Raw genomic sequence first — 14158 nt, 5'->3', positions numbered from 1 at the left:
CTCTGAACGCGCGATCACACGGCAGCCTGCGCCTATCAGAAATTAACTTGACGACCACTTCCACCCCTCCAAACAGATGGACAAGGCCCCCAGAAGAGCGCCATGGGTGTCACTGGTCTCTGGACCGTTCTGCAGCCCTGCGCGCGGCCGATCAAGATCGAAACGCTGAACAAGAAGCGGCTCGCCGTCGATGCCTCCATCTGGATATATCAGTTCCTCAAGGCCGTGCGCGACAAGGAAGGAAACGCTTTGCGGAACAGCCATATTGTCGGTTTCTTTCGCCGAGTATGCAAGCTCCTCTTCATCGGCATCAAGCCCGTCTTCGTCTTCGATGGTGGCGCACCGGCGCTAAAGCGACAAACCATCAGCAACCGCAAGTCGCGACGCGAAGGTAGACGAGAAGATGCGGTCCGGACAGCTGGAAAGTTGTTGGCTATACAAATGCAGAGGGCTGCTGAGGAAGAAGAGAAGAGGCGGAAGGAAGCTGCAAAGCATCCAAGAGAGGAGCAACCGCAACCAGAGGAAGAGATACCCGATAATCTGGTCTATGCGGAGGAACTTCTGCAGACACCCCAGGAGCGAACAGAGAATCGCACTTTCAAAAAGAAGGACCAATATCACCTTCCGGACCTGGGCAAGTCCATGTCGGAAATGGGGGCTGCGAATGATCCCAGAGTCATGTCGCTCGAAGAGCTGGAGGAGTACGCACGTCAGTTTGACAGAGGTGAAGATATCAACGTCTATGACTTTTCCAAGATTGACTTCGATGGTCATTTCTTCCAGAGCCTGCCTCCGGCTGATAGGTACAATATCTTGAACGCAGCCAGGCTACGAAGTCGACTCAGGATGGGACACTCGAAAGAACAGCTTGACGCAATGTTTCCCGACAGGATGGCCTTCTCCAAGTTCCAAATCGAGCGTGTGCGCGAACGTAACGAACTTACGCAGCGATTGATGAACCTCAACGGGATGAACGACGATGCATTTGGCGCAGGCGGATTCAATCGCGTCGCGGGCGAGAGAGATAGGGAGTATGTCCTCGTGAAGAACGACGGAGTAGAGGGCGGTTGGGCGCTCGGAGTTGTGCTGAACAAGGAAGAGGGTAAAGCTCACAAGCCGATCAACGTGGACCTACCAGAGCGCCCTGCAGAAGAAGACCAAGAATGGGAGGACGATGAAGACTTTGAGGACGTTCCCATCGAGGGTCTGAACAGGCTGCCAAAGCCCAAGGGGGGCCTGAGCGCCCAAGAGAAGGAGGGCCGTGAGTTCATCGCGAATGAGCTAGCGACACGACGCAGAAGGCTTTACAAGTCGAGGAAAGAGAAGCCAGTACAGTCTAAGCCACAAAGGGCTACCTCGGTTAGCCAGGATCCAGACTCGTTGTTCCTTGCGGATGAAAACGAAGAAGAGGAAGACTGGGAGAACGTTCCGATGAACGGAGTGAACGATATGGACGACGCAGGGGATGATGTTGAGAACGAGCAGTTACAGCAAGCCATTGCCTTATCAATGCAGCCCGAGAAGCAAGCCGTCGCTGAGGAATCTGACGACGATCCCGTACGTGAAGTTTTCGAACAGAAGCGTGCCGCTGAAGCCAATCCTTTCGCTGGGACAAAGGGTTCTGGAATGGCCATCGCAAGGCTTGCCAACCAACGCAGTAATAAGCTTGCTCCGAAGGGACCTTTTGAAGGAAGCGATAGCGAAGACGATATGGACCTGCAGGCAGCACTAGCGGAATCTCGGAAGTCGAAACGACCTGTCAAACCGCGGCAATCGTCGCCCATGCAGCAAAACCCAATACCAGCACCGGCTGTCAAGCCTACCCCGAAGCCGAAGAACGCTGCCGGGTTTGATGGGCCGCTACCCTTCGAAAGGCTCAACCTAGGTAACTCTCTTTTAGGCAAGAAGAAGATGGACAAGCTCGAAGAGGACAACGCAGGAGGCTTCGAGAAGGACTACGGGCAGGATAAGAAGGATGCCGTGCCACTTCCGCCGTGGTTCAGCGGCCAAAGAGATATTGCAAAAGAAGTGAATGCTCAACGGCAAGAAGAGAAGGAACAGTGGGAAGAAGCACGTCAGGAGGAGAAATCCAGATTCCAGTTCCAGCAGCTCCCAAGCCTTCGGAAGCCAGAGACCAGAGAGGTTATCGATTTAGACGCGCCCGCTAGCCAGAGTCAGAAGCAAGTGATTGCAATCGACTCAGACGACGAGACTGATGCACAGATGGAAGACGTTCCAATTGAGGATCCCAAATTGAGGATGGGCGATCTCGCTGACAAAGTCAAGGCGGAGCCTCCTAAACCGCTTTCTCCACAGCAGAAGTCACCTCCCCGCCAAGATCCTAATCTGGTGAAGAAGACTCCATTTGCGGATAATTCTGATGATGAGCCAGTGGATTGGTCTGAGAGCGAGCCTGAAGACGAAAGACACGTACAGCAGAAGTCCACCGGTAAAGAGCAGTCAGAGCCAACTGCTGTGCAGCCTCCAAGGTCTCCATCCGAAGAGTCTGAAGAGTTTGAGGATGTACCCATGCAAACGGAGACAGCCGCTTTGACTGAACCTGCCAAGTCGGTATCGCCAGAGTTTGAGGACGTGCCTATGCATGGCGAACCTATTTTAGCAGCTGTACCTTCAAAGTCACCATCGCCAGTGTTTGAAGATGTTCCGATCCGTCAGGAACGACCACGTCGACCGCCAAGGGAGCTATCACCCTTGCAAGGTCCAGACGATCTGACAAAGCCTATAGTCCCTCACAGTGGTGTCGCGGATGACAGCGCACCTCTAGACATGCCTGAAGGTAACGACTCAGACCAGTACTCCGATCCTGAGGACGAAGAGCTGTTCGCATCTCTTGCGAAAGAAGCAGAAGAGCATGCGCGATTCGCTCAAGAACTGTCCAACAACACTGCAGCCCGGGTAAACTTCGATGACGAGCTCAAACAACTCCGCGCGCAACAGAAGAAGGATCGTCGAGATGCGGATGAAGTCACCCAGACCATGATATCCGAGTGCCAGCACTTGTTAACTTTGTTCGGACTGCCGTACATCACAGCCCCCATGGAAGCCGAAGCTCAATGCGCTGAACTGGTCACACTTGGCCTTGTGGACGGCATTGTAACGGACGACTCCGATACCTTTCTCTTCGGCGGTACGCGTGTCTACAAGAACATGTTCAACGCGGCCAAATTTGTCGAATGCTACCTCGCCCAAGACCTCACCAGCGAATTCAGTCTCACACGCGAGAAGATGATTGCAATCGCCCAGTTACTTGGCAGTGATTACACAACAGGCATTCCAGGTATCGGGCCTGTAACCGCGCTAGAAATCCTCTCCGAGTTCCAAGACCTAGAGTCTTTCCGAACATGGTGGGATGGCGTCCAAAGTGGGACTATCAAGAAGGAAGAAGACGCAAAGAAACCTTTCCGAAAACGATTCCGCAAGAACCAGGCTACTAAACTCTTCCTACCAGCAGGGTTCCCAGATCCTCGCGTAGCGGAAGCTTACCTTCATCCCGAGGTCGACAGTGATCCTGAGCCGTTTCAATGGGGCGTCCCCGATCTGGCTGCTTTGCGTTCCTTTTTGAGTTCTCAGATTGGATGGAGTCCTGAGAGGACGGATGAGGTGCTTGTCCCTGTTATCAAGGATATGAATCGAAGGGAGAAGGAAGGTACGCAGGCGAATATTACTCGGTTCTTTGAGGGGAGTGTCGGGGCTGGCGCTTTTGCGCCCAGAGCGAGGAATGCGGAGAGTGGCCCGAGTGGGAGGAAGAAGGGTACTGGGGCGGCTGGAAAGAGGCTGGGTGCTGCGTTGAATCGGTTGGCGGGGAACGATGGGGAGGCAGGGGATGGAGTGGCGACTGCAGGTGGAGAGGCGGAAGCTGCGCATGAGACGACTACTGGTGGAACAGGCAGGAAGAAGAGGAAGGCTGCAAGTAAGCCTATGTCTTTGGCTGAAAAGGAGGATGGAGATGCGACTGCCAGTGTCGAGGAAGAGGAAGAAGATGAGCTTTACAAGGAGCCCACAGCGAAGAAACCAAGGAAGACGCGGAAAGGGAAAGCAGCCAAGTAACTTGGAACAATCTCTATATCATCTATCATTACATCTACCCAACCCATATCTTACACAACACAACATCCGTTCCGATGCCCTCATAACTTCACACTCCCCGCCTCAATCTTCTTCAGGTCCTCCACCGTAAACCTCTTATAAGTCCCATCCCTTAACCAATACAACGTATCCCCCTTCTCCTGGACAACCCGTGGATCAATACCCTCCTTCTGCAACTCCACCTTCTGTTGCTTATTAGTCCCCGTCAACTGCATCTCCCTGGTGACTCTAATCCAAACGGGCACTGCAAACGCGGGCAACTCCTTCTTAACATGCTGCGCCAGCTCCGCAAGCAACCTCTCCCCCACCTCACCAACCCCCTGTTCAAACACAATCGCCGCACACCCCGCACGCCCATCATGTCCCGGAACACTAACACCGTATACATTTGCCTCAGCGACACTGTCATGTTTGCCTACGGCCTCTGATACCTCAGCCGTAGACACATTCTCCGCTTTCCAGCGAAACGTATCGCCAATGCGATCGACGAACCAGAACCGGCCTTCCGCGTCCCAGCGCATAAGGTCGCCAGACCGGAAATACGCATCCCCTTTCGTCTTGACATCACGGATAATCTTCGAGTTCGTCGCCTTCTCATTGCCGTAGTAGCCCTGGAACCCGTCTTTTATATTGTCTGCGTCGAGTTTGCCCAGTAACTCGCCAGGCTCGTTGTAATCGCTGATTTGACACAGACCGGTTTTGGGGTCGCGGAGGGGCTCCGGGGGATCAGCGTTGGGATCCATACGTACGATTGTGAGTTTGCGCGTCATGAGGAAGTTGCCGAGGAGCCCGTTGCGGGCGATGGCGCCGCTGGAAAAGGAGTTTGTGGAGCGGTTGAAGAGGCCGCCGGGGGCTTCGGTTGCGGCGTAGAATTCGTAGATGGTTTCGATGCCGAAGCGTTGTTTGAAGGGCTCCCAGACGTCGGGGCGCAGGCCGTTGCCAAAGGCGGCGCGGATGTGGTGTTGTCGGTCGAGGGGGGATGGCGGCGCGGAGAGCAGGTAGCGACATGTTTCGCCGACGTAGTGCAGAATTGTGGCGTGGGAGGAGCGGATCTCAGGCCAGAAAGTCTTGTGGGAGAATTTCTTGGACAGGTGGATTGTGCTGCCCGCGCGTAGGACGGCGCAGGCGCCGAGGACGGAGGCGGAGCTGTGGTAGAGGGGCATGGAGGTGTAGACAATGTCGTTCTTCAGTGACATCCAGCTTGCGGCGAACTTTGCGCCGCCGCCGCATTTGCCCCAGGACATTACGGCGGGTTTGGGCAAGCCGGTTGTGCCGGATGTGTAGATGAGCATGGCCATGCTGCTGCGCTTTTGGTCGGAGCGAGCCGAGTCGGGGAGGCGCGTCGGCGGGTGCGTGAGGATGGTCGATGTCAGGGCGTCGTCGAAGAAGATGATTTCGAGGTTTCGTTGCGCAGTGAGAGGCTCCGAGACGGCGCCTGCCTCGACAGCGGCTTGGGGAGTCTGTGTCTGGTTTTTGACTGATCGCGGGACGTCGGACGGTTCCTGGTCAAAGGTGTATTTGACCTTGTCTGCATGGTTGACGCGAGTGAGGCCATGTTCCTTCAGCGCATCTTCGCTGAACTTGTCCTTGCTCTCCTGGTCCACCAGCACCAAGCGCGCGGTGCTCGTCTTGACGGTATGGACCAGCGGCTTGCCCGAGAGGTTGTAGTTGATAAAGGCCGGCTTCGCGCCAATGCTCCAAAGGCCAAACCAGACCCAGACGAAGACCTCCGAGTTGACAAAGTCCATTGCGACAATCTCATCCTTCTCCACGCCCTTGCTCTTCAGCCAGTTCCCGTACCGCAGCACGACGTCGTAAGCCTGCGCATACGTCCATGTCTTGCCCTGGAAGATGATCCAGACATGGTCTGCGCGCGAAGAGGATTGCGCATGCGCCTCGAGTTCGTAGAAGAGGTTCAGCGTGTCGCGTCGTTCCTGCTGCGCGCCGGAGATGCTGCTGCCGATGAAGGAAGACAAGAGAGGCCAGTCGTAGGTGAAGCCATGGCGGCCGTTGAGATACGCAAGACCGGCTGCGGCAGCGGGCAGCGCGAAGGGAAGAACTGGCAGTGGAATGTGTCAGCGAGCTGCGCCGTGTGGTTACAGGGTGACGCGAGATTACCTGACATAGCCGGTAACCAATAGACCTGGAGCAACAATAAAACGTATAAAGAATGCTACAATCGCGCAATGTCCAGTATTCGCATAGACAAAAGGAGAGACTTGATCAGATACAATCCATTCATCAACTTTCCGCGACACCCCGTTGTCTCCAGCTAGTGACGTTTGATCACACAGCTAGCGGCAGTGGGCACCATGGGAGCTGTGGAGCCGAGGCATTTAGGGGCACCCCAGTCGTCTCTTGAGTAAGCCTTCCCACCTTGCCACCTCTGTCCAGAAGTGGCTGCATTCCCCTCATCGCCTAGACATGGCCAACCTCTTGCGTTACCGATAGAAAGCCACATGCTGCTCCGCGTCGGCGGCATGTGAAGCATAGTCTCAATGGAGTGTGAGAGCTTTCAACCGAGTTGCTAAAGGATGCCGGCCAAAGCATATCACTATGTACATCTACGCTCGAGTCATTACGGTAGAGATGACATACGTCGGCTCAGCTACATGTGAACGGCTTTGCGCTCACGCAAAACCGCAGCTGTCTTACCTCATCATGCTCGTCCAGCAGCTGCATAAAGTAAACTATCGGCAAGACAGTTGCTGCACGTCATGTCTGGAAGCTTTGGACACGCACAAAGAAGACATGTCAGTGTGATAGTCAAACAATCTCAAGTAGGATTGCCGCTTGCGGCAGGCACTGCAGTTGTTTGCTTCAGCTGGCCTTTGTCCAGTACCCGGCCATCATGACAAAGACGCCTACAAACTACTGCACACTCAAATGCCGTTCGGTATCATGGCAAGAGACGTATCGGTTTTTCACTTGGTCAGGTCCAAGAGTTGTCTGAAGCATAGACGTCTTGGTATGTTTGCTACACGTGCATGAATGAGGTGTCATCTGCTAATGCGTTTAAGTGAACAAACATTGTCCCAGACCAAGACAGGCGTTTCCAGTAGTATAATGGCGTCCGCAAGTCACAACCTTGAGGCTGCTCAATCCCCAGATCTCGAAGACATCCCTTTAGTCAGCGAGGAGGAGCCGACACAGCGAAAAGTTAACGACAGACAACTAGCCCAAGCGATCCGTTACCTGACTGAGGAAGGAGGCGATGACACTCCTGCCACCTTCATGGACCGCGTTGGTCGGATCGACAAGGATCTTCTCCAGCAACTTCTTCAGCAAGAACGCAACTTCGACGACCAGCTGTATCAGCGTGCGCAAGCTATGATTCGTCAAGCGTGGCTCGACTTGGAGGAAGCTGCGCGCGAAAGTTCATCGTCTTCGATAGGCGGGGATTCTCCTATGTCGAGGATCATAGAGGAGGTACCAGAATCCTATACGCCTTCTGCAGTGCAAGCTCTTTATCGAAGAGGCGATACACCGGACGAACCTCAGGCCATGCCCCGCAAACAAGTGCCTGCATTCGGAACAGAGGTACGGCGCGAGCAACGGTTCAAGTACGGTGGCCCAAACAACGAAGCGGAAAGCTGGCACAAGAACTATCCAGCCTCGCTGCCCTTTCCAGAGACTTTCCAGATGGCGCATCGGGAGAGTCTCAAGATTGACTTTGATCTTTCCGAATCTGGTAAAAAGCTGAAGGCAGAGGGCAAGATTGTCGAGACCAACATACCTTTCGATCGCCCTGAACTGGAGCAGTACAAGAACCTACTGGTATACGAGTCTGGGTCACGCTTCAAGCTTCCGGTACCCAGTGCCGCGGTTCAAGAGAAGATCAATGAGCTCGGAACTCGAGGAAGCCTGGAAGAGGTTGTGCAAGAATTGAACCAAAACGACGACAGAGTGCGTGCCGGCAACTATGAATACACGCCAAGAGTCTTTCTGGACAAATTCTCCGTAGGAACTCAAGGTAAGTAATGTAATTCTCTTTTGAAAATGCCTCTCTAACATGAACCTAGTAGATCCTACAATGATCCGTGATGCTGTCAACACGACACCTGTCAAGTCTCGTACCGGTGCTATTGGTCGTAGTATTGAGCAGCCACGCCTAGAAGATGAGGATGCGCATGCTACAGGGGACAAAGCTCGTGCGGCGGAGTCGGCAGCTCGTATCGCTCATGAAAAGGTCCGTAAAGCAGAAGAAGTCCTCAACGCAGCAAAGCAGGCGAACCTGGAAATGTCTGCAGTAAACCCACAAGCCACGTCACCCGTAGCTCGGAAGCTCAATCGAGAGCGCGCGACTTCCCTCGAGCGTAGCCCGAGACGCCAGAGCGGTGTCAGTACTGCAGCTCCCAGTCCTGCATCGCCGAATAAGACTACTATCCATCCACAAGTAGTTATTCCGAAAAGGCCAAATAGTCGTCAGCCAAAGTCTACCCAGGCTTCACCTCCCAAGCCGCAGCCTACCCAGGGTCAGACCAACGTCGCTACCCCCAAGACTACCACCAAGAAACAACTCAAGCGTAAACGCAGTCTCAGCGAACGAAACTACACTCCTGAGACCAAGCGTTCCAAGTCTATTGTCTCTTCCTCACGGAAAAGTAGCAGAACCAGGACGCAAAAGTCTCCAGGTAGAGCCGTCCACTTCCAATCCGATGAATCCGACGACTCCAACGAGCTTTCTGAGAGCGACCTCGCAAAAGATGTCCAGGAACTCACCACCATTGTCACGTCCACCAAGACCAAGCCTGCCGAGCCTACCACCAAAAACACAACAGTTACTAAGAAGGTGAGCAAAGCGGCTGCAGCAGGTAAAGCGGCGCGTAAAGTGAAGGCAGGGAAAGACGTTGTTCTTGACGACGAACACACGATCCAGATGGTGAAAGAGCGGAGGTCAAAGTCACCAGGAAGGGTTGTGAAAGGAGGTACGAGGAGTGGAGCGAAGTATTTGAAGGGGTGAGGTGGTAGTACTTATGGATAGTTGCATTGATTGTCCGGGGCATGGGAATGATGGAGTTGATAGACCATGATGTGTAATGATTCCATACTATAGTGTTTCTCTCTGCTCTCGAGACGATTCTCTGGGAACTTCGTATTGTTGCCAGGTAGCTTCGTCTGAGTTGTCATCCCCGCAGATGCGACTCCGGACCATAAGCGGGGCATCACGCTAGGACAAAGACAAGTCCGGCAGCGCACGAAGAAAGAACCGCCTTCCGCCAGCGGTGCCCATGCAGCGCCGATGCAATGGTGAGTAGTCCCAAGTACCCCAGATCTTCCAGCTTGGCAGCCTTCTCATACGATCTAGAACGAATCTGGTGCCTTCCATCCGATTGCATGTGAGTCCTGTCGCAACAAGAAGTCAAAGGTCTTCGCCATCAACCAGTATCGCAATGCATCAACTAACGGTCTATAGTGCGACCGTGAATTACCAATTTGCTCGCAATGTGTATCGGCAGGGACTTCGTGTCGGTATCCGCCGCTCAATAAAAGGTACGAAGAGAGCGTCTCTCTGAAAGCGAAGCTAAGGTTATACTAGAGGCATCCCATCGGGTTATATATCCTTCGTCGAACAGCGATTGCTCGAGACCGAGATTGTCATGCTGGAGCTCCTTTCCACGATCTACAATTCTCAAGTACCGATTGGAATGCAGCGTCTCTCTGACACAGATCGCCGTGTACTAGCAGAGAATGTGCAGAAGCAGGCCAAGTCGAGCAGGATAGAAGAATGGAAGAGCCTTCCTCTCAACACAGACGAGGAACGTCTGTCTTGGTGGTCAAAAAGACAAGAGCTTATAAGAAAAGGCATTGAAGCAGGGAGCAGTCACGCATCTCATGAGAGCCCTGCGCAGACGGAACCATGGGTCATGGAGTCGAGTCCTGTGGTGGCACACTATGAGGATGTGCGATCATCAGTCGTAGACGGGTCAACCCTCCCATTTGCGCAGCAACCTCAGTTGGCGCAAGCTACGTGGCAGTTAGCGCCAGATGTACTCGGTGTTCCAGAACCCGCGCCAGGTCCTCTTCATCAAGACCAAGATATGCTAGATATGTCGCCGCGAGGAAATTTGGGAAACGAAGCGTATTTGACAGGCGATGGCAGATCAGAGCCTCTTGCACCTTCGGTATCGGGCACGTCGCTTGACTCGCGTCCTTCAACTACAGAACAATGGCGTAAATATTTTTGAGACTGCACAAATCGTTGGATTACTACGTGCATTCTTGCCATGTTGAAACGTATTGGAAAGGAAGTAAAGCATATATTGACAGTGACTTTGCAACGCGAATTTCAGTCCGAGAAACTGACTCGTGTGGCGCTAACGCCATGAGGCTTCCAGGGTTCATACCTTGTCAAGCGTCATCTTCGTCGCGTCTGCCAGTCAGCTCAACCACCTCCAGCCTCTTCTACCTCCATCAGCCACCCACAACTTCAATATATGACCGTCGCCGCTGCCATATCGATTGCATTACGACTAAAGCTTGATATCCAAGCTTCATGTGTAGTGGATCGTCGGATAGGTGATGGCCGAAGCCAATGCGAGGTCCAACAAGCGACAGGCTCTTCATGATGAGTCGGAATCCAACACAGCGGTACCCGATGTCGGGGCGGTAAGGAAACGTAGAGCATTCCTTCAGACAATGGGCCAGCAGCTTCGGGAATTCGGAAACGAAGGAACAAGTCCTCAGGATCACAGTCGCAGTACATTCGGCACCAGCCCTGGCAGTAACCTCAGGCCTCCGTCCAGCACAGGAAACATTGCCGCGAACCAGGCATCCGTGCGTCATGTCGATACCCCAGAGAGTGATGCTGCACCTGGGGAAGATGATCAGCTACCCGCAGGTGCTGCAAAGAGCGCTTCAAGATGGCTTTGGAAAACAGACGAAGTACGCCCTCTTGCACCAGAGAGCGTCACATCAGCTATTGCATTTGATGACCTTCTCGAATGGAGTCAGTCTTACTTCGACCATTGGCATCCTGCCTTTCCGTTTCTTCATGCGCCCTCTTTACTGGATTATTTTCGTCAAATTGTGTCGAGAGGCGTTCGCATCGCCTCTCAATCTACAGCAAACGAACTCCAACATATCATACTTCGCTCCATCATGTCAATCTCCATCCACGACCGGCGGCAGATGAATCTCACGCACAAACTAGTGCCTACGGCACTCGTGTTCCATTCCGTCAACGACGCCATCCGGAGCGTCCAGTTGGTGCTGACTGAAGAGAGCTCGGTGCTCTCTTTGCAAGCTCTTGTTAGCGTACAATTGTTCTTAATCACGATGCACAGGTACAACGCGGCGTCGCGTCTGGAAGGTTTGGCCGTTCGAATGGCCTTCCAGTTGAGTCTGCATCGCTGTCCATTACAGTTATCAATTCCAAGCAAAGAAGCAGAGCTGAGGAAGCGGCTTTTCTGGTCTGTAATATGTATCGATAGATATATATGCATCCGGCTCGGTACCCCACTCGGCATACGGTCAGACGAGGCAAACGTCTGCTACCCACACACAGAACGACACCTACGGGAGCCCGAAGAAGCTGGTATGTTTATAGCAGATTGATGTTCAAGGGTTCTCGGCTAACTCACCTCAAGATCGCACCCGTGATGACCGACTAGATTTATTGGACTTTCTAGCTCGCCACGCCGACATCCGCGGATCCATTATGCAAACGCGACACCAGTCCATGCTGCATGGTAGCGCCGATGATGTCGACCAAGCCCTGGAAGTGGAGGCAGAGCATACCAAGTGGTGGAACATGGTCGATGAACACTTGTCTAATGACGAGCAGACACAAACCATATCCAAGGCACATCAAGTCACACTCATCGTCCTTCGCTTCGAGTCAGTGCTTGCTCTCCATCGTTCTGTGTTAGCAACGTCGAAGAAGAACGCTGCATACAACGCTGCGCTGCAACGCTGCATATCAGCCTCACGCTCCATAATAAACACACTACACAAAGCCCTTCGGGGTTTCGGGGCGTTCGATGGCTCACCTGGTCAACATGGATATGAAAGAACTCCTCTGCTTTGGCCATCATTTACCTGGGCAGTATGGATGAGTACGTTTATCATCCTGTCTGCTGCTGCGGACGGACAGGTCACGCGCGATATCGCATTCAGGCTCTCAGACAGAAGCATTCAGATCCTCAAGCACCTGGCGTTGAGGGGTACGAGTTGGCCAGACGCATGCACGGTCGCTATTCAGAACCTTGTCGCACGACTCGATAAGCCATATAGCCGCGACCTTACGAACACGTCTAGGAACAGCTCGCGGGCGGCAATTCAAGCTGCTCGCGACCCCTCCATTGGCATGGATAACTGGCAAGCTCAGAGGCAAGTATCAGAAAATCGTTCGGGAAATTATGTGGCCTCCAGACATAATCCAGCGACAGGCATAGTGACGCCAACAGGACAGCTCCAGAGACTTACCGATCAGCCTCATGCAGTACAATATTTCGCAAACTACACAACCCAAGCGACAGAGCCAACCCTATCTAACGCCAACGCACAACCTGCCGATATGCAAAATGCCAACAGCCTAACATTCGACTATCTTGCGGGAGCAGGGAACTTCCTTGGTATTGCACAGCAATATTCAGACAATCCTTTACCAAACGAAGAGATCATGCATCTCTTCAACGGCGAAGACATCAATTACTGGTTCGGGAACGACACTGCGATGACTGAAAATCCACTTTATCATGAACAAAGCTTTCATTGAGCGTCAAGGGGAATACTAATAATACCAATTACATACAATCAACCCGATTTTGGCGGTGTGACCTTGCCTAGCGAGGCTGACTTGAATGCAGCATGAATCTCCTGCTCTGCGCCATCTTGTAATGGCAAAAGTCCACTTCGCACTGTCGCGTGCTCCAGGATACCCCTCGCAACCAGACCATGTTTGAGTGCAACAGTTCCCTCCATGTGCGAGCCACGATGATAAACATTCCTAGTCACTGGGAGCAGTCTGTCATGAACAGCTCTCGCACGAGGGTAGTCTCTCGCCTTGCCAGCTTCGATCATCTCAAGCAGCGGTTCGGGCGCAATGTTGCCGTATCCAACAAGCATACCGTCGACGTCGAAGCATGTGTGTAGCAAGTACTCATCATGACATGTGAGGATAGTAAGGTCGGGGTTTTGCTTCTTGATAATGGGAATCTCAACGTCCCAACGGCGCATATTGCGGACGCCGTTCTTCATAGCGATAACACCGGGCTGTGCGGCAATCTCGAGTAGCGTGTCCAGGCTGTAGGTCGCCTTGGTGTTGTCGGGATACTGGAACAGGATGAGGGGAAGTCCCGACTTCTCGTACACAGTCTTGTATCTGTCCTGCGGCGCTCCCGGCTGATATCCGAAGCGTAGCCAGCCATGGCTGGGGTACAAGAGACCCGCCTGCGCACCAGCAGCTTTGGCGCGTTGAGCCTCGAGCGCAGCCACCTCAGTGCCCTCTGTGGTGATACCAGCGATGATGGGGATCTTGTTGTCCACAGATTTGACGAACGCCTTGATGACTTCTACTTGCTCTTCCTGGGTGAGGAAAGTGCCCTCGCCAGCGTGTCCCAGCACGACCAGACCCTTCACGCCTGGAATGCTGCCGAGCCAGGAGCCAAGGCGCTGGATGGCTGCGTAGTCGACCGAGCCATCCTTGTTGAATGGAGTAACCGGCGCAGGGACGAGACCTGCGAGGTCGATCTGGGGAGCTTGCTTGACCTCAGGCATGGAACCCATTGTGGTAAGAGGAAGTAGTGGGATTGGGATAGGGAGTAAGAGTTGATTGTAGGAGAATGGATGAGTTTGATTTGTGTTGGATGATGCTGAACCTTGGATCGAAAGCTCGCGTTATATGTACTTCGTCCATCCATTACATGGAAATGCCGAGCGGCAAACGTTTGACGATCTCACTGCAGCATACGACTTCGTGCTAGGTTCCGAGCGCATGTTTGGGACGCGGACTTCAGAGAGTCCGCCAAAACCCCATGACGAATCGCTCCGGTTTACTCTTTGAAGCCTCGTTAGAGGCATGCGAGTAACGGGGACTTGCAATGTTCCG

The 14158-nt window shown here is 53.3% G+C and overlaps 6 protein-coding genes across 6 annotated transcripts; 4 read left to right on the top strand and 2 right to left on the bottom strand.

The window, feature by feature from the left end:
* Nucleotides 1-17: 17 nt before the first annotated feature.
* BKA58DRAFT_353441 (uncharacterized protein) lies at nucleotides 18-4068 on the top strand (the record flags this gene model as incomplete). The annotated part of the gene is made up of 1 exon (XM_046168589.1): nucleotides 18-4068. Exon 1 carries the CDS (start codon nucleotides 103-105, stop codon nucleotides 4066-4068), a length of 3966 nt encoding a protein of 1321 aa, XP_046028546.1. The 5' UTR covers nucleotides 18-102.
* Nucleotides 4069-4108: 40 nt separating this feature from the next.
* On the bottom strand, nucleotides 4109-6392 carry BKA58DRAFT_81170 (uncharacterized protein). Its single transcript, XM_046175957.1, has 2 exons — nucleotides 6226-6392; nucleotides 4109-6166 (listed from the first exon to the last, which is right to left on the bottom strand). The coding sequence occupies exons 1-2, from the start codon at nucleotides 6230-6232 to the stop codon at nucleotides 4149-4151; spliced, it is 2025 nt and encodes a 674-aa protein (XP_046028545.1). The 5' UTR covers nucleotides 6233-6392; the 3' UTR covers nucleotides 4109-4148.
* A 604-nt stretch (nucleotides 6393-6996) lies between these two features.
* BKA58DRAFT_81167 (uncharacterized protein) lies at nucleotides 6997-9303 on the top strand. Its single transcript, XM_046175956.1, has 3 exons — nucleotides 6997-7075; nucleotides 7128-8080; nucleotides 8133-9303. The coding sequence occupies exons 2-3, from the start codon at nucleotides 7174-7176 to the stop codon at nucleotides 9068-9070; spliced, it is 1845 nt and encodes a 614-aa protein (XP_046028544.1). The 5' UTR covers nucleotides 6997-7075; nucleotides 7128-7173; the 3' UTR covers nucleotides 9071-9303.
* A 48-nt stretch (nucleotides 9304-9351) lies between these two features.
* Nucleotides 9352-10320, top strand: BKA58DRAFT_375792 (uncharacterized protein). The gene is made up of 3 exons (XM_046169449.1): nucleotides 9352-9446; nucleotides 9524-9600; nucleotides 9647-10320. Exon 3 carries the CDS (start codon nucleotides 9708-9710, stop codon nucleotides 10293-10295), a length of 588 nt encoding a protein of 195 aa, XP_046028543.1. The 5' UTR covers nucleotides 9352-9446; nucleotides 9524-9600; nucleotides 9647-9707; the 3' UTR covers nucleotides 10296-10320.
* A 157-nt stretch (nucleotides 10321-10477) lies between these two features.
* Nucleotides 10478-12845, top strand: BKA58DRAFT_81128 (fungal-specific transcription factor domain-containing protein). The gene is made up of 2 exons (XM_046175954.1): nucleotides 10478-11644; nucleotides 11697-12845. The coding sequence occupies exons 1-2, from the start codon at nucleotides 10630-10632 to the stop codon at nucleotides 12824-12826; spliced, it is 2145 nt and encodes a 714-aa protein (XP_046028542.1). The 5' UTR covers nucleotides 10478-10629; the 3' UTR covers nucleotides 12827-12845.
* Nucleotides 12846-12864: 19 nt separating this feature from the next.
* On the bottom strand, nucleotides 12865-14093 carry BKA58DRAFT_465478 (uncharacterized protein; the record flags this gene model as incomplete). The annotated part of the gene is made up of 1 exon (XM_046174961.1): nucleotides 12865-14093. The coding sequence occupies exon 1, from the start codon at nucleotides 13834-13836 to the stop codon at nucleotides 12865-12867; it is 972 nt and encodes a 323-aa protein (XP_046028541.1). The 5' UTR covers nucleotides 13837-14093.
* Nucleotides 14094-14158: the final 65 nt, after the last annotated feature.

This window comes from Alternaria rosae, assembly GCF_020736505.1.
Source record: "Alternaria rosae strain MPI-PUGE-AT-0040 chromosome Unknown BKA58scaffold_2, whole genome shotgun sequence".
Classification (NCBI taxonomy): Eukaryota; Fungi; Ascomycota; class Dothideomycetes; order Pleosporales; family Pleosporaceae; genus Alternaria; species Alternaria rosae.
Note: the sequence above shows the minus strand (reverse complement) of the source record. Positions and strands in the feature narration are given on the sequence as shown.

Excerpts from the sequence above, each read along its gene's own strand:
- BKA58DRAFT_81167 (XM_046175956.1), top strand. The coding sequence starts at position 7,174 with ATGGCGTCCGCAAGTCACAACCTTGAGGCTGCTCAATCCCCAGATCTC. Across the intron at positions 8,081-8,132 it reads ATTCTCCGTAGGAACTCAAG|ATCCTACAATGATCCGTGAT; the intron begins GTAAGTAATGTA and ends TGAACCTAGTAG.
- BKA58DRAFT_375792 (XM_046169449.1), top strand. The coding sequence starts at position 9,708 with ATGCTGGAGCTCCTTTCCACGATCTACAATTCTCAAGTACCGATTGGA.
- BKA58DRAFT_81128 (XM_046175954.1), top strand. The coding sequence starts at position 10,630 with ATGGCCGAAGCCAATGCGAGGTCCAACAAGCGACAGGCTCTTCATGAT. Across the intron at positions 11,645-11,696 it reads ACGGGAGCCCGAAGAAGCTG|ATCGCACCCGTGATGACCGA; the intron begins GTATGTTTATAG and ends ACTCACCTCAAG.